The sequence below is a fragment of the Sorex araneus genome, chromosome 6 (genome assembly GCF_027595985.1).
Source record: "Sorex araneus isolate mSorAra2 chromosome 6, mSorAra2.pri, whole genome shotgun sequence".
Taxonomy (NCBI): domain Eukaryota; kingdom Metazoa; phylum Chordata; class Mammalia; order Eulipotyphla; family Soricidae; genus Sorex; species Sorex araneus.
Genome location: NC_073307.1, coordinates 152,496,469 through 152,523,695, shown reverse-complemented (window position 1 = coordinate 152,523,695; position 27,227 = coordinate 152,496,469). Strand labels below are relative to the sequence as shown.

At 37.0% G+C, this 27,227-nt stretch overlaps 1 protein-coding gene and 1 pseudogene across 1 annotated transcript; both read left to right on the top strand.

Moving 5' to 3' along the window:
• Positions 1-1,618: 1,618 nt before the first annotated feature.
• Positions 1,619-16,988, top strand: LOC129406009 (uncharacterized; annotated as a pseudogene).
• Positions 16,989-17,297: 309 nt separating this feature from the next.
• Positions 17,298-20,288, top strand: LOC101545719 (olfactory receptor 10AG1-like). The gene is made up of 2 exons (XM_055143747.1): positions 17,298-17,358; positions 19,291-20,288. The coding sequence occupies exons 1-2, from the start codon at positions 17,298-17,300 to the stop codon at positions 20,286-20,288; spliced, it is 1,059 nt and encodes a 352-aa protein (XP_054999722.1).
• The last annotated feature ends 6,939 nt before the right edge of the window (positions 20,289-27,227 follow it).

Here is a 27,227-nt window from a genome sequence, read left to right as displayed (position 1 = left end):
TATGTAGTGAATATGAAGTGTTTAAATAAAATTTTGTGATTTATCAAACTTTCAAATATTTTAAGTTGTGTTCTATTATAACACTGTAATTATTTAGATCAATTTTTAGTTCAAATTCTAATTTAATTCTTCTACTTGTAGGAATTTAAATGTTCCAGACCTACAATCAGTTTTAAAATAATAATTGTCATGTAGTGCTTTAGAGATTAGTTTCTCTTTGAAGTTGTGCTTATTTAAACCATTTAATTATAAAATTAATGATTGAAAATTACATATCATATATGAATGAATTTTAAACTGTCTTTCAATGTAATATCTCTGGTTGTTCAATTTTATATCAGTGGTCATAATGTTGTACTTGATTGGTTGTTCTAAGGATGCGCATTGGAGGCTCTTTCAGGGTCAGGGGAATGAGACCTAGTGATACAGTGAATAATAGTAAGATTAGAAAATTATCCTGCATGGAAAATAGTCATTTTCTATATTTATTTTACAAATTCACAATTTCCAGAAGGACCGGGTTTTGTACGCGTCTTTCCTGATGAAATGGCATGTCAAATTTCAGAAAGGAGAATGTTGGGAACGACATCCACCCTGTGGAATTTGGAATGTTGGCAGGTAGACTTAGCTGTCAAAGAGATCTGAGTAGAAGTCGTGAATAATCCTCTTCATTGCCCTTCTGGAAGATGTGATAGATCCATCAGGATGTCGGAGGCAGTCATCTTGGTTTTGTAGTTGGTGAAGTACAGGCGAGCACTGCAAATATTTTGCCGGCTTCTGCCACATCGGCCAACACTGCTGCTCTTCTATCTTTGAGTTCTTCATTTATCGCTTCTCTTCACAGCTTTTCAATCTTGGACGTTGGTGTGTGATTGCCTGAGGCTCGTGCCCAACCATATTTATGAATAAGCCTGAGAGTTTCTGAAGACAGGAGTCTGTGACTTTCTCATTCTTGGCATTCTTCGCGTAGTCATGGAGGTGCTGAACCAGTCTATTATACTCCTTGTTGATGTTGTGAACAATGGCATCTTCCAACATTGCTGCAATAGAGCCAAAGAGCTCCCAGTCCATGGTTATTCTGAGAGCTCTCTTCTTAAACTTAAGCTTTGCAGACATTTCTCCTTGCTCTGTAAAGTAGAAATTTGCAGGAAGGAGATGGTGGTCCGATACCATTTGGAATTTTGAGACAACAGCGACATCAGTACCACTACCCAATATCCACTACCTCCACTACCCAGCCACAGCCATGTTACAGGCCACTTTATGGACACAGCATAGGACAATTAATACCCATTTTCCATAAGCTTCACAACATATTTGATGTGTTTCAAATATGGTTTTAGCCATGGGAACACCTACAAGGGTGACCAGAGGCCACTCGATAAGCTTCCATTCCTCTCGGAGAGCCCGGCAAGCTATGGAGAGTACCCTGCCCACACGGCAGAGCATGGCAAGCTACCCATGGTGTATTTGATATGCCAAAAAGAGTAATAACAATGAGCCTCATTTGCCTGGCACCCAAAGAGCCCCCAATACAGCAGCGTTAAGAAGGATGGGAAAGGAGAAGCTGATAAAATTTCAGGGACAAACTAGACTGCCAAAATGAAGAAAAACTAAAATGACTGTCTGTACTTTCAACACACATATGCTGGCATCAGAAGAATCCATCGAGGACCTGATGGTGCAAGGGCATAAGATCAAGTAAGACATCATTGGTCTGACTGAAACGAGAAGACAACAATCACATAATGCCAATTTTGAAACTGGAGAAGAACTGTTCCTCAGAACATACAACAACAGAGGCGTCGGTGGTGTCAGTGTCCTCGTCAACATGAACATGCCATTCGAATGCTTAACAACCTGAATCAGACGATTACACTTTAATAGACTTGGCTCACTGCCGGCAGTTTCTATCTTCGTTGTCTATGCACCAACATCCAACTATGATGAAGTAGAAATTGAGAAGTTCTAAATGGAGCTGGAGAAGTTCTATAAAGAAGAACACACCTTCAACAAGATCATTGTTGGTGATTTTAATGCCATGATAGGACCGAGAAGGTCACCCAAAGAACGCCACATTGGGTCCCATGGCTTAGAATGGAACAATCAGAGTGAGAGACTGAGTTCATCATATTGTGGGAGACCAGCCATGGTAACTCACAGTTCCAGAAGGCCGAATCTAAACATTGGACATGGGTATTTTCTGGTGGACAGTTCCACAACAAAATTGACCACATCATAGTCAATCAAAGGTTTTTCCTGATTGATGTCGTTGCTTGCTTACTTAAAAAGAGTAAAAATCTGAAAAATAAATTTAGCTTTTCATAAAAAAATTAATGGCTTATAGAGAATTTTTGTGTAACTTGTTAAGGTTATTTTGCCTTTATTAAGTCGATGTTACTACAGAAATTTTAAGAATCTGTACTGTTGGTGCCCCACACAAAAGCATTATTTTAGTCTTCTATGGAGAAAATATTACATTTGGTTAATTTCCTGATATTAATTAGATATTAAGAAAATATACTTTCAAAGAACATTGAGAAATTAAAAAAATGAAGTGCTGTAATGACAGTGGACAAGCTATCATTCACTTGTATTAAACTGTGGTGGAGAAAATGCTAATATGAAATTATATGAAATTTCAAAAAATAACATTGATCATCAAGGAGGTTAAGTTATTACTTTAGAAAATGTATTGTCTTAATGACTCCTGTTCTTCCGATGTCTGTGCTGAGAATGGTAGGGTTTGTTTTGTTCTCAAATGTATTCATCAAGTGTAAATGAAGGACCTTAAAGGAGATTCAGGGGCATGAGAAAAGTCATAATCCAGGAGATCTAAAGTGAGAATATGAAAATACAAATACAGTACCATCTTCTTTAATAAAAAAAGATCTATCTGAAAATCCACGTGAGACGTTCTGCTTCAGCTTTAAGAAAAGGGGCTGGAGATAAAGTACATCAGGTAGAGCAATTGCCTTTCACTTGATCGAAATTTTCGTGATCCCCTTTCTTCCATATAGTCCTTTGAGCACTGCCAGAATAATTCCTGACTCAGAGCCAGAAATAATCCTGAGCATTTACAGATATAGCCCCCAAAGCAAATATATTAAAATAAAATAAACTTAAAAATAGACAGTGCTGGGAATGGAGTGATAGCACATTGGGTAGGCAATTGCCTTGAAAGAAACTGACCCATGTTTGATTAAAATATCCCATATGGTTCCCTGAGCACATCAAGGTATAATTCCTGAGTGAACAGCCAGGAGTAACCCCTGTGCATCGTCAGGTATAACCCACAAAGCAAAAAAAAAAAAAAAAAAAAAGTAAAAGAGAGACAGTGCTTAGGAAAGTCATGGAAAAGCATCCAAACTTTCTTTTCCTTTTACAGATGAAGCCCAAAGAAATACCACACAAAGAAAATCTCACAAAATGGATGCAGTTTGTTCTCTTGGACTTTGCTGATGTACACCAGGTCCAGTGGTTTTTGTATAGTTTACTCTTAGCCCTTTATCTCTGCATCCTGTTGGGTAATGACACCATATTTCCCATAAGAAAAGTGGGTCCTGCTCTCCAGACTCCCATGTATTTTTTTCCTTGGTAACTTTTCATTCTTGGAAATGTTCTATGTATCTCTTACTATGCCCAGAATGCTAAAGAGAACCATTTCCATAGTTGCCTGTGTTACACAAATGTGTGCTGTCCTAATACTTGGAGGCACTGAGATTATCCTCCTGGCTTTGATGTCCTATGAGCACTACATGTCCATTTTTAGCCCTTTGCACTACCCTCTAGTCATGAAGCGCAAGATATGTGTCCACTATCTATTGGCTCCTGGATCCCAGTCCACATAGGGCAAGCCTGTCAATTTTTTTCTGGGTTTCTGCAGCTCCAACAAAAATCAATCACTTTTGTTGTGGCATCCCTTCCATTCTCCATCTATCCTGTGGAAACAACGCTGTACATGAGATATCTGTTTATTTAGTAGTTATATTCTTCATAGCTCTGTTATTCAAGCTTTGATGTTGATACTTGCCTCTTATAGCAAAATCATTGGTGTAAAAAATACAAACGTGCTCACAGGAAGAGGTGATGATGTGTGTGTGTTGTGTTCGCAAGCTCTCTGTCTCTGTCTCTTTCTCTCTCTCTGTCTCTCTCTCTTTCTCTTTCTCTCTCTCTCTCTCTCTCTCTCTCTCTCTCTCTCTTTCTCTTCACTCGCATTTGGTGCTCTCGATCCTCTCTGTATGGACCGGATTGGGATGGCTCCTCCTTTGTTGTCTGCTTCTATGTGCCCTACTATGCTCTCTTCTGTCTGTCTATCTATCTCTGTCTCTGTCTCTGTAGTCTCTCCTCTGGTCTCTTCTGACCTCTCTCTGTCTCTGCTTCTGTGTCTTCTCTCTGTGTCTTCTCTGCTCCCACTTCTTCTCTTGTGTCTTCTCTTTGCTTCTGTCTTGCCTCTGTCTTCTACTTCTATTACAGTTTTAGTTTATAAAGCAATCACATAGTGTGATAATACAAAGATGCATTGAACATTAACAAAGCAACAAGCAGAGTAAGACTACTCCTCCAGGAGATTAAGAAAATATCATCTAAGAAGAATACTCAAGATTACTAGGAGATCTGCTCAAGGGTGGGATGGAAACAAGGGTGTGTCCCGTTCTTCCTTCCTAAGCTAGTAATCCACTTAGATAATCATAGTAAATCTACTCTAGATTATTCTAGCAATATCATTCTGTATGAGCAGAGTAAGAGATATATCAAACTTAAAGTTTAGTTCTTTCTGAGGATATCTCACTATATGTTCCAGACCACAGTCCTCAGAACAGATTAGTCTTCCTAACCCCAGCAGGGCCCTAGTCTCCTTGTTACTTTTGGATCATGACAATATTTGTAAATGACCATGCTCTCAACTTATAGTTGAGTATCGTGGAGCTCTGGTCTTGCCCATTTCAATGCCAGGGTAGCTCACAGCTTCCCTATGTACATTCCGTTCCTGTCAGGACTCTGCTTTTGGGGTGCTAGGAGCTAAAGGGAACTGAGTTGAGAAAACAGATGCCCAGGAGTAAATATTATTGCAGTTAATCAGCTCCCAAGTTACAAAGCATAATATTAACTGTCTTCCTGTATCCATACAAAAAGGATATTGCTTTAAGGCAAACTAAATTTCCTGCATCAAGGCTAAAAGGACAAACCCCATGTTATCCTATACGTCATCACCATTCTGAGGTTGCTAACAGCTACAGGACGGGCCAATGCTTTCTCCATCGGATATTCCCATTTGATGTTTGTGTTCTTATTCTTTGGATCTGCTACCATAACCTACTTAAGACCAAAATCAACACATTCTGCAGGAATTGATAGACACTTTTCTCTTTTCTATACCATAGTGACTCCATTACTTAATCCTATGATATACAGCCTTTGAAACAAGGATGTGATTGCAACACTGAGGAAATTATTGCTAAAAAATAATGTCTTATGTAGCTATCAGAAAACACGAAGTCATGAAATTTGCATATAAATGGATCAACATGGAAAGTATCATGTTGAGTGAAATGAGTCAGAAAGAAAGAGGCAAACATAGAAAGATTGCACTCATATGTGGAATATAATATAACTGAGAAGTACAAGTTGGCAGTGATGCAATTTCTGCCAGATATTTCTCTGGACTTAGTTACTAAAATACTAAAATACAGAAACCCAAAACCATGAGGCCAATAAGTGCTGTCACTCAACCTCATACCTCTTCATTCTCAGGAATGGAAAACAAATTATCAAATGCTTCCTTCTCAGCAGGTCCAACTTTAGGGAGGAGTCAGTCCAAACAATAATAGTGAGTTTTGTTGAAATACTGAATGTAATCAAAGTGAAAGTAAAGTGAAATTGATCAGTTACACAGGTGGGGTTGTGGGGGACTAGGGGTGTCGGGGTGGGCTGGGGTGTTGGGGAGGGGGTGAGCTATACTGTGATTCTTGGTGTTGGAATATGTGCACTGTGAAGGGATGGGTGTTTGAGCATTGTATAACTGAGACTTAAACCTGAAAAATTTGTAACTTTCCAAATGGTGACTCAATAAAAAAATTTAAAAAAATATAGTGTCTTGAGTTCAAAACTAGTGTCAAGATTTTACTGTGCTTGTTCCACAGATAATGCCAAGAGCAATGCAGTGTATCTCTGAACACTCCCCTTCATGCAAGTTAATCACCTGAGCTCCTGGTATATCTTTAGATATTTTACTCTTATTCTTCTGTTTCATTTCAGTCATTAATACCAATTTGTATGTTTGTAAATGTTTATAGCTTTCAAGATATAAAACTCATGACTAAGGTGCCAATACCTCCCTTCCAATACCCAGAGAAATCTACTGCCTTCCATTCCAGACTTCTTGATAGAATCAGCTTTTCATAAGAAGAGAAGGCTTTGTGTGTGTTTTTATGTATCTATCTATCTATCTGTCTTCCATGTATCTATATATATAGAGAAAGTTTATACACATTCGATATAAGTATATATATATATATTGCCTATTAACCTGAGACTGCATATCATCTCAATTAAACTATACTCAATGCTAAATGCCTAATGAATAAGCTTACACATAAGTAGTCATGAACTTCACGTAATTCATAAAAATGTATATAAAATAAGAGTGTTAGTATTTTTACATAAAATATAATAAAAATATGGAATTATATTTATCTAAATAATTTCAAAAAGCCTTATGCTAGTGTTTGGTAGAATACTTTTTAATGTACTTCACATGGCTTGATAAGTAGTTATTCAATAATAAATGTTAATAGATGACTAATATGCAAATAGATTAAATAAAGTATTTTCATAAAATATCAAGACTCCTTGCAAAGCAAGTTTCCAGTAAAAATAAACATAGGTGCATATTTATTTACCTTTCTGTAAACATGAGTGAATATATGTATATTAATCATAATTACCCAAGTAAAAGTTTAACTTATGTGTACTTCGAATTTTTTTTCCTAAAATGCTTACTCCAACGCACTTGATATAAAAATGCCTATAACCTTCAGCAAGATGATTTAGACAAATTCCTATGTTATATTTTATTATTCAGCTTTCAGAACAATTACACAAAGTTAACAAACTGCATTTACATTAGTGAATTTAATCTTTTGTTGTGTTTTGTTTTGCGGCTACATCTGGCTATGCTTGGGGGTTACTCTTGGCTTTGTACTCAGGAATTACTCCTGTTAGTGCTTTGGACACCGTATGAACCCTGGTTGGTGGTGTGAAACGCAAACCCCTTTCTTGCTGTACTATCTTTCCAGTCCTGGTCAGATTAATCTTTTCATGCCTTTAACCCTTTTAGTTTGATATTAGACCTTTGAACTAGGGTAGTCAAGGAAATTTCCCATCTGCCATTAGAGTAAATAATGCCTAACCTCTTACTTCCAGATTCCAAAGTTAGAAATTCTTTTTAGGAACATAATTCATGCCTACTTTTATGGGTTTACGTTAGCTGTTTTCACCCAAATTCTATTCTTCTAGGGATCCATTATAAATGTAATCAAGCATTAGAACAATAAAAAGAAAGAAAAAAACCAAAATACCTTGTTCTATTGTTACTGTTACTGTTTTTGTCATACCAAATACACAATGAGAAGCTTGCCAGGCTCTGCCATGCAGACAAGATACTCTCAGTAGCTTGCCGACTCTCTAAGTGGGACAGAGGAATCGAACCTGGATCAGCCTTGTGTACGACAAATGCCCTACCCGAATAAGTTTCACGATGGAGAGGTTACTAATGCCCGCTCAAGCAAATCGATGAGCAGCGGGATGTCAGTGATACAGAGATACCTTGATCTGTAGTCACATTTTACTTTATGGACCCATTTATATTCTCTATGGTCTACATAATATGTTATTTTATTTTATTTTGTTTAGTTTTACTTTGTTTGGGACCACATCCATCAGTGCTCAGGTTCATGCCTGGCTCTGCCCTCAAATTTCACTGCTGACTAGGCTGCATGAACCTTATATAAGGGTTCCAAGGATTAACTCAGCTGCTTTTGAGTCAAATGTCTTTACCTGCTCTAGCTCAAGTAACTCTGACCCTAACACTTCTCCTTAAAACTCCTTATTGTCTCCAGGATCTCGGAAGGAAGGAGTTTTGTTTTTTTTTTAGGGAAAGATCAGGAATAAAAGTGTGAGCTGAAAAAAAGAGGGAGGTTCAAAATGAACAATAACTACTGGGCTGGTCACCTAAGGCATATTTTGTCTTATCTACAGTCATCACTATATCACCGTATCACTGTCTTCCTGTTCATAAATTTGCTTGAGTGGGTGCCAGTAACATCTCTTCTGTCCCTGTTGCATGCTAGTGTAGCCGAATGGCGTATTGCGGGATCTTTCAGTATCTACAAACATAACCTGTCAAAATGGTCGGGCCCTTGTTGGAAGGACAAACTGAGGGTTAACTGTGCTGTGTTTTAGGCTTCAGGCCAGGGTGAGTTGCTCTTTCCAGTGTTGATCTTTGGTCCAGTTTCATCACCAGGTGATGATCTGGGAGCCACGTGATGCTCTGGGCAGAGGCTTTTGGAGCCTTTTGGAGCCATCTCCTTGGCCAAGAACATCAGTCTCTTTTCTTTTCTGTTTTTTTTTTTTTGGCTTTTTGGGTCACACCTGGCGATGCACAGGGGTTACTCCTGGCTCATGGCTCAGAAACTAACTCCTAGCGGTGCTCAGGGGACCATGTGGGATGCTGGGAATTGAACCCAGGCCAGCCAAATGCAAGGCAAATGCCCTACCCGCTGTGCTATTGTTCCAGCCCCAAACTTCTGCGTTTTTATATCTGTGGGGAGATTTGATTTATTTCTTTGGATGCTGTATCATTTATTAACTTTTTCTCTTGGTCCTCTGAGTTTAAATTTGATGTCCATGAGAGTATGGTCCAATTGAAAGTTCAAGTTAGCGCCCCATTCTGAAGCCACCTACACACCACAACTAGATTACATTCTTTCCTTACTTTATGTGACTCTCTCACGTGCTCTCTCTTCTCTTACCTCTTTATCTCAACATATATATCCTCTGATATTTCCTAAATTAATCTACTTTACTTTATGACAAGAAAAAAATTGCAAAATGTCAATCTATACCATTACAAGCAAAAACATTGAAGAAAAGTCTTTGTGATCTTAAACAAAACTTCTTAAATATTCACCATCACAGCATCCATAAAAATGATATTTATGAATTTGATTTCATCAATAATCTAACTTTTTTGATATTAACATAACTCATATAGGAGTTCAAATTAAAGTGACAACTAATTGCAAATAACATATCCCCCCAAATCAGTATATAATTTAATCAGAAATCAGAAACTTAAAAAGAAACAACATAACTATAAATGTAGAAAAGGCTTGAGTATATATTTTACAAAATGGGTTATACATACATAAAGTAGCCACTGAATTGCTCATTATCCTTGGAATCATTAAGGTGTATGTTTTAACAAATGAAATAATGTAGCACATATATTTGAAACACTAAAATAAAATTCAAACTCAATATAGCATAACTCTAAATCTGTGAATAATTATTAAACCTTCAATATTGATAATATTACTTATCATATGCTCTTTTATAATATATTCCTTAATATGTCTACTCATGAATATTTATACAAGTATACACGCTCATTTTAGCTAGACTTAATGTTTGCATTTGTGTTAGGATGTATCTCTACTTTTTTTTTTTTAGTTTATATATTTGTTTAATGCCTCATATATGAGCGAAAATATTCCTGGACTGCACAGCTGCAAAAGTGGCATCGCAAGACATCAAAAGATACTCTCTAACCATTTTCCATAATTACCACATCGTATTCGATGGGATACAGACAGCAAAAATTTATAGACATAATATATACATATATACACACACATATATATAATATATATACATATATATATATATATATATATATATATATATGAGTCTTGAGAACCTGGCAAGAACTGAGAATATCTGGCCCACACAGCAGAGCCTGGCAAGGAACCCATTGGCATATTCAATATGTCAAAACCAGTAATGATAATGGGTCTCATTCCCATGACCCTGAAAGAGCCTACATTATGAAAGTTTTGGGAGTGTTAGGTAAGGAGAAGCTGCTAAAATATCAGGGTTGCTGAGTATCATTCAAGCTATCCCAAAAATAGTTCGCCAATAGGTTGCTAGTTTATTCCAATTTATCAAAAGTACCAATAAAGATAAGCAGCTGTCCAAGCCCAAGGTAAAAAAGCACATTCTCAACAAGCATCACTTGAGGCCTCATGTAAAGAATAGAGGAACATCAGAGAAGGACATGAACTAGAGGGGTACAGAAGAAGGTGACCAGCACTGACTGAGCCCAACCAGGATCCTTTTTCACAACCAGAGGGAACAATGATAGTAAACTTGAGGTCCCTCTACCATACCATCACATCAACATGAAGAAACAGCGCAAATCCCCACCACAAGGCGAGAACGATGAAAGGAGTCCAGAAGCCTCACACAGAGTGGCAAAATGGATTCAGATACTTAACCCAACATTTTGCTGCATGCAAAAAACATCTGAATAGCCAGAACAAACAGACTCAAAGTCAAAGGATGGAAAACAATCCATGCAGGCAAACAACTCCCTTATAAAAGCTGGGGTGGCCTTACTAGTATTGGACAACATTGTCTTCAAGTTGAAAAAGATTAGAAGCTGTGGCAATAATGTTGCAGTTTTACTTGACAGTCCGAGGCATTACACTCCTGGAAGAAATATGCATTTTTTGGGAGAATAACATGACTGTCTCCACAGGATTTTGTGTTGTGGCCTGCAAGAGAGCAGCCTGTTCAGCCCCATTTTATTAATTAGGTTGAGGTTTCAACCAATGATATTCAGCCACATAAGCAGAATATGCAAATTAACTTAGTCAAAGGAAACAGTATCAAAGTCATTTACACACAAGGAAGTATACTCAGTTAATACTCAGTTAAAGTAACTAACAGAAAAATGAGTTTTACATCCAAGACTAGCTAGACCTGAGATCATGGTATGTTGAACACCAACAAGAAGGAATAGTGAAAGCCATTTTTTTATTAATCCAGGGATATGTAGAGCAGGAAGAAATCACACTCCTAAATGTGTACGCTCCCATGAGGGACCAGCTCCACTAGCAATTGGAGACTTCAATACCGCACTATCATGTCTGGATAGGACAAGAAGATTAAAACTCACAAGTAAATACTGGCTTTGAAGTTAGAAATAGAAGAGAGAGGGCTAATAGATCTATACAGGGCTTTATATCCACGCAAAAAGAAATACACATTCTTTTCCAGTGCACATGGAACATTTTCTAGAATAGACCATATGCAAGGCCACACAACATACCTCACCAGAATAGGCAAGATAGACATTGTACCAGCTATCTTTTCAGACCATGATGCACGAAAGATAGAAGCTCATTATGTACAGATGTAGAAAACCAAATCAAACACCTGGAAATTTAACAACTTGATGTTGAAAAATGAGTGGGTCAGGAAGGAAATCAAGGAGGACATCAAAAGGTACCTTGAAACGAATGAGACTGAACACACAAGCTAGCAGAACCTGTGGGACACAGCTAAAGCCGCTTTAAAGGGAAAATTTATAGCTCTGCAAGGCTTTCTCAGGAAAGAATAAAGGGCCCACATAAATATCTTGACTTCACAGCTCAAAACCTTAGAAAAGGACCAAAAAAATAGAGTCCATTTAAGGCAGAATGAAAGAGATAATAAAACTTAGATCAGAAATCAACGACATGGAAACCCAAAAGACAATTTGAAAGATCAATGAAACCAAGAGCTGTTTCTTCAGGAAAATAAACAAGACTAATAAACCACTAGCAAGACGCACAAGACAGAGAGAGAGAATCATAATAAGCCGAATCAGAAATGAAAAGGGGGTCATCACAACAGAAACCAAAAAAATTCAAAAGATAATCAGAGACTACTTTGAAAATCTGTATGCCACAAAAAAGAGAACCTAAAAGAAATGGATAAATTCCTGGATTCCTATAATCTTTCAAGCCTGAACCAAGAAGATCTGGAGTACTTGAATACTCCTATTAATATCAAGGAAATAGAAACTGTAATCAAAGGTTTTCCCAAAAAGAAAAGCCCAGGTCCAGATGGATTCACTAGGGAATTCTTCCAAACATTTAATGAGGACCTATTTCCAGTTCTTCTCAAGATTTTCCAGAAATTGAAGAAACAGAAACCCTCCCAAAGAGTTTCTATGAGGCTCATATATCCCTAATACCAAAAGCAAAGACACCACAAAAAAGAAAACTACAGGCCAATATCTCTGATGAAAACGAATGTGAAGATTCTCAACAAAATCTTAGCAAATAGATTCAACAACTCATCAAAAAGATCGTACAACATTACCGAGTGGGATTCATCCCAAGGATGCAAGGATGATTTAACATCTGAAAATCAATCAACATAATCCATCATATCAACAAAAGAAAAGATAAAAATCATATAATCTTAACAATAGGTGCAGAGAAAGCATTTGACAAGATCCAGCACCATTTTATGATGAAAACTCTCACCAAAATGTGTATAGAAGGGACTTTCCTCAAGATAGTCAAAGCCTTTTATCAAAAGCCTATGGCAAACATCATCCTCAATGGGGAAAAGCTAAGAGCCTTTACTCTAAGAACAGGGATGAGACAAGGATGCCCACTCTCTCCACTTCTCTTCAATATAGTATTGGAAATACTTGCCATAGTGATTAGGCAAGAAAAAGGTATTAAGGGCATCTATATAGGAAAGAAGGAATTTAAGATTTCACTATTGGCAGATGATATGATACTATACATGGAGAACCATAAAACCTCTAACACAAAAGCCTAGAAACAACATACTCATATAGTAAAGTTGCAGACTATAAAATTAATACCCAAAAGTCCATGGCTTTCCTATACGCAAATAATGAGAGACAAGTAAACAACATAATAAAAGCAATCCCTTTCACAATTGTGCCTCAAAAAAATTAAGTAACTCGGAATCATCTTAACTAAGGAAGTAAAGGACTTGTATAAAGAAAACTACCAAAGGCTACTTGAGGAAATAAAACAGGACATGAGGAAAAGAAAAGATATCTCCTGCTCATGGATTGGAAGAATTAATATTTTAAAAATGGCAATACTCCCCAAAACATTGTACAAATTCAATGTGATCCCTACAAGGATACTCTTGACATTATTTAAAGAAATGGAGAAAAAACTTATGAAATTCCTATGGAAAAATAAGTCCCCTTGGATAGGTAATGCAATCTTTTGGAAAAAGAAGATGGGAAGTATCACATTCCCCAAACTCAAACTCTATTATAAACCGGTAATATTTAAAACACCATGGTACTGGAACAAAGACAGAGTCTCAGACCAATGGAACAGGGTTGAATACTCTGACACACACCCCCCCAAATATATGATCATCAATTCTTTCATAAGGTAGCAAGACATGTGAATTGGAACAAGGAAAGCATGTTTAACAAATTGTGCTGGCAAAACTGGACAGCTTCATGTAAAAAAGTGGACTCTGATCTTAACCTATCACCATGTACAAAAATCAAATCAAAATGGATTAAATGCCTCAACATCAGACCAGAATAAATAAGGTACATTGAAGATAAGGCCAGCAAAACCTTCCATGACATTGAAGCCAATAGTATCTTCAAAGATGACACACCACTGACCAAGCAATGGAAAACAGAGATAAATAAATTAGACTATCTTAAACTAAGAGGTTTCTGCACCTCAAAATGAAAGGTAACCAAACTACAAAGAAAGCCGACAGAATGGGAAAGGATATTTATGCTGTAACCATCTGATAAAGGGTTGATATCAAAGATATACAAGTCAGAGGGGGAAATCCACTGGAAGAGAACTGCTGACCCAATCAAAAAATGGGGTGATGAAATGAACAGAAATTTTTCCAAAGAAGAAATCCGAATGACTGAGAGGCACATGAGAAAATGCTCGACATCACTAATCATCAGGGCGTTGCAGATCAAAACAACAAAGAGATTTCACCTCACACCACAGAGACTGGCCCAGATCCAAAAAGCAAAAGCTACCAGTGTTGGCGTGGATGTGGGGAGAAAGGGACTTTCCTCCACTGCTGGTGGGAATGCCGACTGGTTCAGCCCTTTCGGAAAACAATATGAACGATCCTCAAAAAAACAGAAATTGAGCTTCCATTTGACCCCATTTGACCCAATAATCCCACTCCTGGGAATACATCCCGGAGAGGCAAAAAAGTATAGTAGAAATGACATCTACATTTGTATGATCATTGCAGCACTGTTTACAATAGCCAAAATCTGGAAAAAAACAGAGTGCCCATAAACAGATGACTGGTTAAAGAAACTTTGGTAGATTTACACAAATGAATACTGTGCAGTTGTTAGAACAGATGAAGTCATGAAATTTGCATATAAGTGGATCAACATTGAAAGTATCGTTGAGTGACATGAGTCAGAAAGAAAGAGACAGACATAGAGAGATTTCATTCATATGTGGAATATAAAGTTGCAGAGAAGTACAAGCTTGCAATGATACAATTTCTGGCAGAAATTTCTCTGGACTTAGTTACTAAAATACAGAAATCTAAAACGGCGCGGCCACTATTGCAGACATGCAACCTCATATCTTTTCATTCTCAGCAATGGAAAATAAATTATCAAATGCATCCTTTTCAGCAGAGCTGACTCTGGGGGTGCAAAGGGAACTCCAAAAAATAATAGTGAGATTTTTGTTGAAATATTAAATGTAATCAAATTAAAGAGAAACTAAAATGAAATTTAACAGCTACACAGGTGGGGATAGAATGAGGGAGACGTACACTGCGTTTCATGATGGTGAATATGTGCACTAGTGAAGGGATGGGTGTTGGAGCATTGTATAACTGAGATTTAAGCCTGAAATCTTTGTAACTTTCCAAATGATGATTCAATAAAATAAATAAATAAATAAATAAGCATAGCAATATATATATGTGTGTATATATATATATGTATATATATATACATCAGGGCTGGGACATATGTAGGTGTTATTAGCACCTGCTTGAGTAAATCGATGAACAATGGGATGACAGTGATACAGTGATACACTGATGTTTGTTTCATGATTGGAGGCCAAACCAGGCAATGTTCACGGGTTACTCCATGATTTGCACTCAGAAATCATTCCTATTGGTATATGGGGGACTATAGGGGATGCCAGAATTCTAACCTGGATCAGAGCCACATAAGACAAGCCCTACAGGCTGCACTATATCTTTAACCCTATCTCTATTTTTTTTTAATAACAGAAGTTGGGCTGGAATGATAGCAAAGAGGTAGGGCACTTGCCTTGCATGCAGCCAACCCAGGTTTGATTCCTCCACTCCTCTCAAAGAGCACTGCAAGCTACGAATACTATCTCACCCACATGGTAGAGCTTAGTAAGCTACCCGTGGCATATTGGATATGCCAAAAACAGTAACAACAAGTCTCACAATGGAGATTACTATGCTCACTTGAGCAAATAAATGACCAATGGAATAACAGTGACAGTGACAATAACAGAAGTATACATATTCTATTAGATTATAATCAATAATCTCAGAGCAGTCACAAAAAACATGAGGTGGTAGAGTATTTACTTATAACTTAATTATGGCTATTTAGAATTTTAAGCTTTCACAATTGAGGAGATATTCCTGATAAAAGTTGAGAAAAAAGCAGATATAAAGTAGTACTTATGGAAATAGTTGATTGCAGTTTTTTCTTGAAACATATCATCTTGTGACTATATTAGTTATTATGAATTATGCTTGAAAATTTTCCAAATTCTTATTTCTTTATGAAAATAGAACAGATTGAGGGAGTCTTCCTCTTTATTTCTTTCCCCAGCCCACTTCCTGGATTGAGGGAGCATCTAAATTATATTGGTCAATGAGAAGATGAAGTAATGCTCTCAGATATCACTGTATCATGTATCACTGATATCCCATTGTTCACCTATTTGCTCAAGCGGGCACCAATAATGTCTCCATTGTGAGACTTGTTACTGTTTTTGGCATATCAAATACACGCTGGGTAGCTTGCCAGCCTCTGCCATTGCAGGCGAGATACTCTTGGTAGCTTGCCAGGCTCTCTGAAAGGGGCAGAGGAATGGAACCCGGGTCGTCTATGCGCAAGGCAAACAGCCTTCCTGCTGTGCTGTCGCTCCAGCCCACTCTCAGATATAGGTGCTATTATAAATCATGGGAAAATATGCCTCTTTAATTTTAAAGTTTAATACTTGTGTCTTTTTAAAAGTTTTCATCATAGCTCATATGATATTTCTTGTTTTTAATTGCTTCTATTTTTTTAATGATTAACCAAAAATATAGCTGGCAATTTTAGTAAGATTACGATCAGGGATTCTCGTAATTATACCAAATCCCTGAGTGATAATCAGTCTGGCTCAGGTAAACCTGAGCCAGGTTAACTAAGGAGTTACCTGGGGAAAAGTGAGGATTCCCAAGGTAAAGTCGAATTTCTACTTTAAAAACAAGGTTTTAAATGTTTAATGTCAGTAGGACTTTATTTAAAAGGTTTTTAATTTCTGCTTCTAATAAATTATCCTCTTTTAGAAAAAAGTACATTTCATTCTCTCATTTTATTGGTTTTTGCTCAATTAATGAAGGAAAATTATACTTGTCCCCAATCCTATCAGGTAAGCATGAATTCTTCCTGTCCAGATAAAATTTATTTAACAAACATATTTTAACATCAAGAAAACACAGCCATTTGTTAAAAATTGTAAGGACTGAATCTTGGTTTATTCTTATATTTGAAACATACTTTAGGAAAGAGAACTTCCAAAAGTTTCCAACGTGAAAAGAAACCAGCAGCTAATTTACGAGTTGAAGAAGTTTATCAATTTTATTTAATTGTGATTGCTGATTAAAAGCAAAGGCAGGTTTGGATACAAATTGGTGCTAGTGAGATCTTGTTTGAGATTGCCTTCACATTTACTATGAAATAGTGCACTGAATATTCATATACTTGCTCTCCATTTGAAAAGTAAATGGGGAAGGTGGAAAGAAACGTTTGCAACAGATATATATTAAAGGTTAGATACATGTTCATACATATATTCTACTATCATTGCTATTTTGGGGAGGGGGCTATATTATGGTATTTAATTTGTTTGCTTTTCCCATGAATATCCTTACAGTGTAAGAAATGTTGTAGGAAAGACATAAGAGAATGAGAAATGAGCTCACACACAAAGGAAGACCAGTACAAAAAGAAAAAGCCAGTTTCCTGGAATAATGGTTAGCTGATTAAATATGGGATTACAAAGCAAAGAAGTTTACACAGGTGTACTAATGCATAGAAAAAAAGAGGTTAGCTATGACCAAATGTTCTTTTATATATTGAATTATTCAGCAGCATAAAATATGTTGATGGTGTAGTAAAACAGCAGTACTTGTTGTCTATATGATACAGTTTTTTATATGACACACTTTAAGATGTGTTTTAAAATCAACTATTTGCCTCTAGCTGACTCTCTTAGATACTGATTTGCATTTAATCATTCATAATCATCAAACACTTTTTTGAAAACTGTAAAATCAGAGAAGTATTTTTAAAATTATTTTAACTGTTTAGAATTTAAGAGTTTAATATGCACACTGGTATACTATAGATAGTTATAAGCTACTATATAATTTTGAATTTATTGGTCACAAGATACTCAGAATGCCAAGGTTTTGCTGGGTTGCTGTTCCTGTCAGGCTTATGTTGAGAATTTTATTGCTTGAAGGCAAATTTTGTCCACAGTGAACATACTTAGACCATAGCTACCGTTTTTCGTCTTTGCACCAAGTGCTGTTGGTTTTCCATTAATGATCAATATATAAGTTATGTAGCCTGTACTTAAAATAGGTATATGATCGTTCAGAAAGAAATTTCAAAAACATTAAATTCCTAAAAGTACAGCAGTAAAAGGCCAAGAGAAAAAGCATAGGAGAAAAAAATTTGGGGTACTTTATAAATATATATATGTATATATATTTATCTGTGTACATGTATATATATTTAGAGAAGAAAGAGGGGAGGTAATTTTTATTGAGACATAGAGAAAGGAAGGATTTTAAAAAAACATTAATTTTAAGTAAAAATATTTCTAAATATTATTTACTATTACAGAGAAACAATTCATATGACTCACATTCAATTTAACTAAACATAAGCAGTCACATATCTCTTCAAGGGCATAAACACATGTGGGAAGAAAACAATGAGTGCATAAAAATAAATGTCTACAAATAAAAACAATAAGTGAGTATGTGGATTTAAATGGAAACAATACAAACCACGTATGACTGTGTCTCACTCAATGGCTGAGTATGAATAAGTTTTAGAAAAGAGCCCACATGTTCAGAATTGATTTTGTGAAAGTAAATAACTGGATGAACCTGCCTCTTACTGCCTGGGTTGTTGATGAGAAGGTTGTTACAGAGACACTTTCCAACCCAAGACCTATCAAGTACAACATTATGACCACTGATGACCACTGATACAACATTGAACATCCAGAGATATTACATTGAAAGACAGTTTGAAATTAATTCATATATGATCTTTAATGTTCACTAATTTATAATTAAATGGTTTAAATAAGCACATCTTCAAAGAGAAACCAATCTTTAAAAGCACTTGATGGGGCTGAAGCGATAGCACAGCGGGTAGGGTGTTTGCCTTGCACGAGGACGACCAGGGTCTGATTCCCAGCATCCCATATGGTCTCCCTGCACTGACTGGAGTAATTTCTGAGTACAGAGCCAGGAGTAAGCCTGTGCACTGCTGGGTGTGACCCAAAAAAGCAAAAAAAAAATAATAAAAAAATAAAAGCACTTTATGATAGTTTTTATTTAAAAACTGACTGCAGGTCTGGAAACATTTAAATTCTATATAAGTAGAAGAATTAAATTTGAATTTGAACTAAGAATTTACCAAAATAAGTACGATGTAAAAATGAAAAATAATTCATATTAAAATATTTAAAAGTTTGATAAATCACAAACTTTTGTTTAAACACTTCATATTCAACAAATAGGAAAACAAATATGTAAAAAATTATTGACAGGATTTTCTTGTTGATTTTCATATTAATGAAACTGTAAGCACGATACTTTAAAAACGTATATGAATCTTAAGTGTTGTACAAAAGAATAGTAAAAATTGTGTGCTAATCTAAGTAGTTAAAACCCTGGAAAATGAATTGACTTGTTTTCTGATTAACTCTTTCGTAGATACGAAGTATGAAGAGATGAAGGCAGAAGGCAACACTTCCACGGTGACAGAATTTGTCTTCCAGGGATTTTCTGATCTTCCAAACCTCCAAGTATTATTATTTGGCCTTTTCATCATCATTTACATGATTGTCTTATTTGGAAATGGCCTCATAATAATAATAACCAAGTTTGACCCTGCACTACGGAAACCTATGTATTTTTTCCTGGGCAATTTTTCTTCATTAGAAATCTTCTATGTGACAGTCACTCTCCCCAGGATGCTAAAGGACCTGTTGACAAAGGATCGAAGCATTTCGAGAGTGGAGTGTGCCATTCAATTGTATTTTTTTGCGACACTGGGATCCACAGAGTGTTTGCTCCTGGCTGTGATGTCCTATGACCGCTACGTGGCCATTTGTAACCCGTTGCACTACCCTCTTGTCATGAACCACAAAGTATGTGTCCTGTTAGCTGTTGGATCCTGGACCAGTGTAATCCCACTGCAGATGTGGCAAACGTGTCAAATGTTCTCTCAGCACTTCTGCAAGTCAAAGGAAATTAAGCATTACTTCTGTGACGTCCTCCCTGTTCTCAAGCTCGCCTGTGGAAACACGTCTCTTCCAGAGGTGACAGTCCTTATAGGAACTCTGCTCTTTGTGATCATCCCTTTCATGTTGATCCTTGCCTCCTACAGCAAAATCATTGGCACCATTCTGAGGCTGCCAACAGCCACAGGCAGGGCCAAAGCTTTCTCCACCTGTTCTTCCCATTTGATAGTTGTTCTTTTATTCTTTGGATCCGCTACTATCACCTACCTACAGCCAAAGTCTATGCAGTCTCCACTCACTGAAAAACTGCTGGCTCTTTCCTATACTACGGTGACGCCAATGTTTAATCCTCTGATATACAGCCTCCGGAACAAGGAGGTGATTGCAGCGCTGAGAAAATTATTTCTGAAAAAGTAATGTCATGGGGCAAGAGTAGCTATTTATTCTGATTCTCATGCAATGAGGCAACAAACACATCCTCTTAGGAAAAACAATGATTTTACCTTGTGATTTACAAGGTGGGACTGTGGGTCACACCCTGCTTGGGGAACATATGCAATACCAGGAATTGTACTGGGAGATAGCTGCTCCCCTGTGCTGTCTCTCTGGTCTACACTCAAATACTTTATTTCTATTATTGACTATGCTCATTATAGTCCACATTTTTGAACCATTTTTAATGATCCTTGTCTCCCCAATAAGCTTGGTTGATCTATCAATTAATAATATGATTCTCATCACTGTCACTGTCATTTCATTGATTTGCTTGAGCGGGTTCTCACTGATTTCCTCGAGTGGGCACCAGTAAGATGTCCATCGTGAAACTTGTTTGTTACTGTTTTTTTAGCATTTTGAATGCACCACGGGTAGCTTGCCAGGCTCTGCAGTGCAAGCAAGATACTCTCAGAAGCTTTCTGGGCTATCCGAGAGGGGCATATGTATCTAACCCAGGATGGTAGCATGCAAAGCGAACGCCCTACTGCTGTGCTATAGCTCCAGCCCATGGTTTTCATATTTCTTAAAAACTGAAAAATAAGACAATCTGTTATGGCATACTGGGTATCAATGTAGATAACAAATTCAATCATTTTCTAAAGATTTTACTTATTTTTTTTCTATAGCAGAGACTGTCAGTCTTATTACACAATGTCTGTTGAGAAGGTGATTACAATTATTGATGGGTAAATTTGTATTGCATCCCATAGCCATGCAACTATGGCAATAATAGAGATTCAATTCATTTGGTTGGGGGTCCATTTCATCGCTGAAGGAAAGAGTACATGCTATGTATTTACCAATTTCTGGGTTCTATTTTGAGCACCACATGCCATAAGTTATGTATGTATGGATCCCATGACAATAAAAATATAGAATAATGAGTTGCATATTGGGAGCATAATCATTTCATCTACTATGATCCTATATTGGTAATATCCACTAGAAAAATTAGTAAATCTTCTGTTTCATATTAATATGTCTCCTAACAGACTTTTGCTAAAGCAAATTATATAATACAAAATTTCTACCATTTTTCAGCTGTTGAATCGGCATAGTTATTCATGTGGTAATTCAGATTTGTGGCTCCAAATTGACAGGCTTTGATTGATTAATGTATTTTCTTAAGAGATCTCCAAACCCTAATCCCAATTTGGATGTATTCTTTTTTTATCATTATTTTTAATTTTTTTATTGAATCACCATGTAGAAAGTTAGAAAGTTTTCAGGCTTATGTCTCAGTTATACAATATTGAAACACCCATCCATTTACCAGTGCCCATATTCCACCACCAAAACCCCAGTATACCTACTGCCCCCACCACTGCGCCCCCTCAACTGCATAGCTGATGAATTTCACTTCATTTTCTCTTTACCTTGATTACTTTCCATATTTTAACACAAAACTTACTATTGTTGTTGGAGTTTCCCCCCAAGAAAGACAGCCCTACTAACAAGGAAGCATTTGATAATTGGTTTTCTATTGCTGCTCCAAGTACATAACTCTTTTTTCTTTTCTTTTTCTATTTCCTTTTATTTTTCCTCATCCCCCTTCCCGCGCCTCATAGTATGGTGGACCACACACCGCGTTTCTCCCCAAAAATGGGAATCAACCAGGGAAGAGGGATATTTCCTCTTCTCGGCTAACATGGGGCTGTTGCTTAGTTTACAGTCTAGAGAATTGGCTGCTAATTTGATTACCTTCAATATTTCAACAAAAAACTCACTGTTATTATTTGCAGTTTCCCCCCAAAGTCAGAAATGCTAAAAAGAAACCGTTTCACATTGCTGACAAATAAGCGACGTTAAGTTGAGACACGTGGTTTTGGATTTCTCTATCAAGTCCAGGGAAACCTGCCAGAAATTGCATATCCCATTTCACAGTCCCAGTGCATTGCTGTAAGAAGCTGTGCTGGATGGCTAAATATGTTAGAAGGTCTCTGGAATCAAAGTCTTTAAGCGCAGAGGGTCCATTTCACTCTCAGCAGCTCTGGATTTATCTGGGCCGAGGGGTGTGCCAGTTACACCCGCTTCCCATGATTCCTGGTAGCCCAAAAGTGTAAAAGTCATATAGCTCTGGGTTAGGAGTCTTAGAAGATGGCTCCCGCCACGTGGACGTTGCTGCCGCCGCCATTTTTCGTGCAGAAAGACAGGTTGGAGAGGAAAGAATATGGATGCATTAATAAACATTAAATATCTATGAATTATAAGAAAATTTTGGAAGTTACCTTTGGGATTACATAAGTTCACACCTCTGCACTCACAGTAAAGTGCATGGTTTTCCATGTCTTTAACTCTTTAGAAGGTCTTTGAAGAAATGAAACTGCTCAATTGGTATATAGGAAGATTGTCATCTATCCACAAAATCACAAACAGCTGCATGCCAATATTTCAGCTTCTGAAATCAATAATTTGCATAAATCTATTTAAGGTTTGGGGTGGATCAGTAGTACAGTTTGTAGGGAGCTTGTCCTGCCTGAGGCCAACTTAATTTGAACACAGTAGCACATATGGTCCCCTGATTCTTATCAAGTAGTGATTGCTGACTGTAGAGCCAGAAATAACCTCTGCGCATTACTTGTCCCCATTTCATTTATAGTAAAGCAATAAAATATGTGCATAGTATGTAAGTAGTTGGTTTCATTTTTTGACAATTTTGGAATTTTAAAGTTTTGCTTCTATGAATGCATAGAAGATGTTTTTCTCCTGTTTTATTGAGATAGTTACACTTTTCTTTATTACCTTGTATACACACAATATCAAGTAGCATGGTGGGATCCTATTTCCATATGCATTTAATTTAGGGAAGTAATTCTGCACCTATTCATTTCATCTTTACTTTTATTTACTATAAGCTTTGTATAAAAATGTTTCCCATTGAATACTGTCCTAATGAAAACTTGGTCGTTAGGACAGTGATCCTGATGTTTGTTATTGTTCCGTTGAGAGAGAGAGAGAGAGAGAGAGAGAGAGAGAGAGAGAGAGAGAGAGACAGAGGGAGAGACAGAGAGAGAGACAGAAAGAGACAGAGAGACAGCAGCAAGCAGCAGCAGTTCTCAGTTCTGTTTTTTCTGATTCCATAAAGCTTCAAAGATATCTCGTAAAGAGAATAATCTCAGGTTCAGATACATTATTTTTTTTCCTGGTATTGTGATCATATTTGACATAGCTAAGAAATTACTCCTGATAGTGTTTTGGGACCTGTCCTGTGGGGCTGAGGTACCATATGGGATACTGGAGATTAAACGGAGTTGACCATGTGTAATGTTTATACTTACATGCTATACTCTCTTAACAGGCCCCAGATATATGACTTTCAATGTCATATTTACCCAAAGGCTGAACTGACCACTTAGCTACCTTTTCATTCACTGTCACTGTATCACTGTCATCTCATTGTTCATCGATTTGCTTGAGCTGGCACCAGTACTGTCTCTATTCTTCCTAGCCCTGAGACTTTAGCAGCCTCTCTTTTCTCATCCTTCCCAATGGCGCTGCATTGTAGGCTTTTCAGGGCCAAGGGGATCAGATTCATCATTGTTACTGTTTTTGGCATATTGAATACACCATGAGAGCTTGCCAGGCTCTGCCATGCTGGCAGGATACTCTTGCTGGGTTCTCCGAGGGGGAGCACTAGACAATAAGAGGTCGCGTGCCTGCCAATTTAATTTTCATTCAATTCTATTAAAGAATAAAATTTCAGTTCACTACAGTTCATTTTGTTCTTTGTGTATCTGGGGAAACAATAGTGAAGCAGATAAAGAGATCTAGAGTCTACAAATCAAGAAGATCCTAAGAAGAAAACAAGAAAAAAGAAGTTACATGAGGAAATTTTTTAAGAATATATAGATTAATTTAAAAAATAATGGTGTGCCTGGAGAAATATTACAGCGGGTAGGGCATTTGCCTTGCATGCAGCCTACCCGGGTTCGACTCCCAGCAACCCATATAGTCCTCTGAGCACCGCCAGGGTTGATCCCTGAGTGCAGAGGCAGGAGTAACCCCTGTGCATTGCTGGGTGTGACAAAAAAAGCAAAAAATAAAAAATTAATCAATTAATTAATTAAATAAATTAAAAAATAGTAGTCCTGGGCCTGAAGCAATAATACAGTGGGTAAAGCATTTGCATTTTATGTGGCCAATTCTATTCCAATACCTGGTGCAACAAATGGTCCCCCAAGACCCACAGGATTCCTTGGAGTAATATTTCAGAGAAAAGTCAGGACTAACTCTTGAGATTAGCAAGATTTACCCCTCCCCCACAATAAACAATTAAAAATATATTCTTTATAATATAAAACTAAAAAACCAAGCACCAGGAACCATGGCCATATTTGCGTCTGTGGGACATTTTTTTTTTTTTGGTTTTTTGGGTCACACCTGGCGATGCACAGGGGTTACTCCTGGCTCTGCTCTCAGGAATTACCCCTGGCGGTGCTCAGGGGACCATATAGGATGCTGGGATTTGAAGCCGGGTCGGCGGCGTGCAAGGCAAACGCCCTACCCGCTGTGCTATCTGTCGAGCCCCAGTGTGGCACATATTGTAGCCTAGTTCTCCTCGAAGAAACTGGCAAGCTACTTACAGTTTCCTGCCTGTACGAGAGAGCCTGGTAAGCGCCCAGTGGGATATTCAAATGCCAAAAATAGTAACCATGATGGGTCTCATTCCCATGACCCTGAAAGAGCCTTTAATGAGGCACCATTGGGAAGGACAAGTAAAGAGAGGCTGCTAAAATCTCAAGGCTAGGACGAATGAATAAGCTACTGCTTTCTGCTCAAGCAAATCAATGAACAACAGGATGACACCGATACGGTGATTCTTTATAATTTCTGGTGATGAGAGTACTTAGATATATAACCAAAGAATTCCTTAATGTCATTTTATGAGATTTTTTTTTCTAAAGGAAGCAAAGAATGTTATGCAATTTAATTTTGAGTCTGGTAGTACTGGAGTTATTAAGTATGATTTCCTTTGGAATTTCCCATCGTACTCTCTCCAACTCATAATTAGTAAACAGTGAAGTCCTGTTCCCGATGATATTAATTACTGGGGTACATAGCTTGCATATTCATCTGCAGTAGAAATTGTTCAGAAGGTCTTAAAAGTCAAAAATCAATGAGGTGACACTTTAGCCATAATTTTTAAAAAAGTTTTCAAATGCACATGTATTGGTTCTGTTTTGTATTATGAATTTTTTTGCTAAATTTTTGTTCACTTTACTTGGGTCATACCTGGCAGTGATGAGGGCACACTTCTGGCTCTGTGCTCAGACTCCTGGTGGAGATCAGGAGACTGTAGCGATGCAGGGGTTTCAACAGAGGTGAGCCGTGTGCCAGATAAGTGCCTTACCCAGTTTACTACAATATCAGCTCACTGAGACATTTTTTAAAAAATATGATTTTATTGAAAGGAATACTCAAGCAGCTGTTATTAGGAAACATTTAATAGATGATGTGTTAAAACTTTTCACTAGTCCTGATGTGCCTCTTCATTCTGTCTTTGATGCTTTTTAAAATTACTTGGGAGGAAACAATCTTTCTGTTATATTGAATACATTCATCACACTGCTTAGGTACTTACAAAGAAATCAATGCTGTATTAAAACTGTCCATGAAAAACTCATTATTCATCAAAGATTTACTACACTATTAATACTAGACGAGGCTCTGATTAGAAATTGGAAAACCTGCTTAGAAGGGAGTCTGATTGAAGTACATTGACTGATTCAGTTCTTAGGAACAGAGATTTCATGTGGAAAATCTAATGGAAACTCGGTAATGAAAGTGTGCAAATTGGATGATTCTTTATGCTATTCTTCAACGTTCCTTTCCAAAACCTTTAAAATCCTATGCATTGAAATCCATGGAGAGGATGAACAGAACTGCTTGCAGGTAGAGCAATAGCTATCTTGCCAAGGCAAGAAACAACAACTCAGAGAATTTCAAATGGACATATTACATTAGAAATCCCTGAGGAAGTGACAACATTTTTCAAAATACCTTCTTGTTTAAAAGGAATATGCTGCAATAAAGGTGACTTTAATAATACAAGTGACTACAATAAACAAAGTATTTAAACTCAAATAATGAGATAGATAGCATCATATCTACAAGAAAGGTAAATATGAAGTTATTAAAAATTTATCATAATATTAAAATTGTTTTGAAGGGCGGGCATTCATAGATCTTAATATTAATTCACTTTGGGATATTAAACACTATGTAACTAATTTATTTTTGAGTATAGTAAACATAAAGTATATTTTAGTTTTAGTTAAGGGGAAAATTTATAGCTCTGCAAGCCTTCCTCAGAAAAGAAGAAAGGGCCTATACTGCTTGCTTGACTTCTCTGCTCAAGATCTTAGAAGAGGACCAGCAAAAGGAACCCAAACCAGATCAAAGGAAAAAAATAATAAATCTTAGAGCAGAAATTAATGATATGGAAACCCGAAAAACAATCCGAAAGATCAATGGAACAAAGAGCTGGTTCTTTGAGAAAATAAATAAGATTGATAAACCGCTAGCAAGACTCACAAAGAAAGAAAGAGAGAAAACCCTAATAAACCGAATCAGAAGTGAAAAGGGGGACATCACAACAGAAACCAAGGAGATTCAAAGGATCATCAGAGACTACTTTGAAAGTCTGTATGCCACGAAACAAGAGAACCTAAAAGAAATGGATGAATTCCTTGACTCCAACAATCTCCCAAGACTGAACCAAAAAGACGTGAAATACCTGAATAGGCCCATAAATATCAAGGAAATCGAAACTGTAATCAAAAGTCTCCCCAAAAACAAAAGCCCAGGTCCAGACGGATTCACTGGTGAATTCTTCCAAACATTTAAAGAAGACTTGCTGCC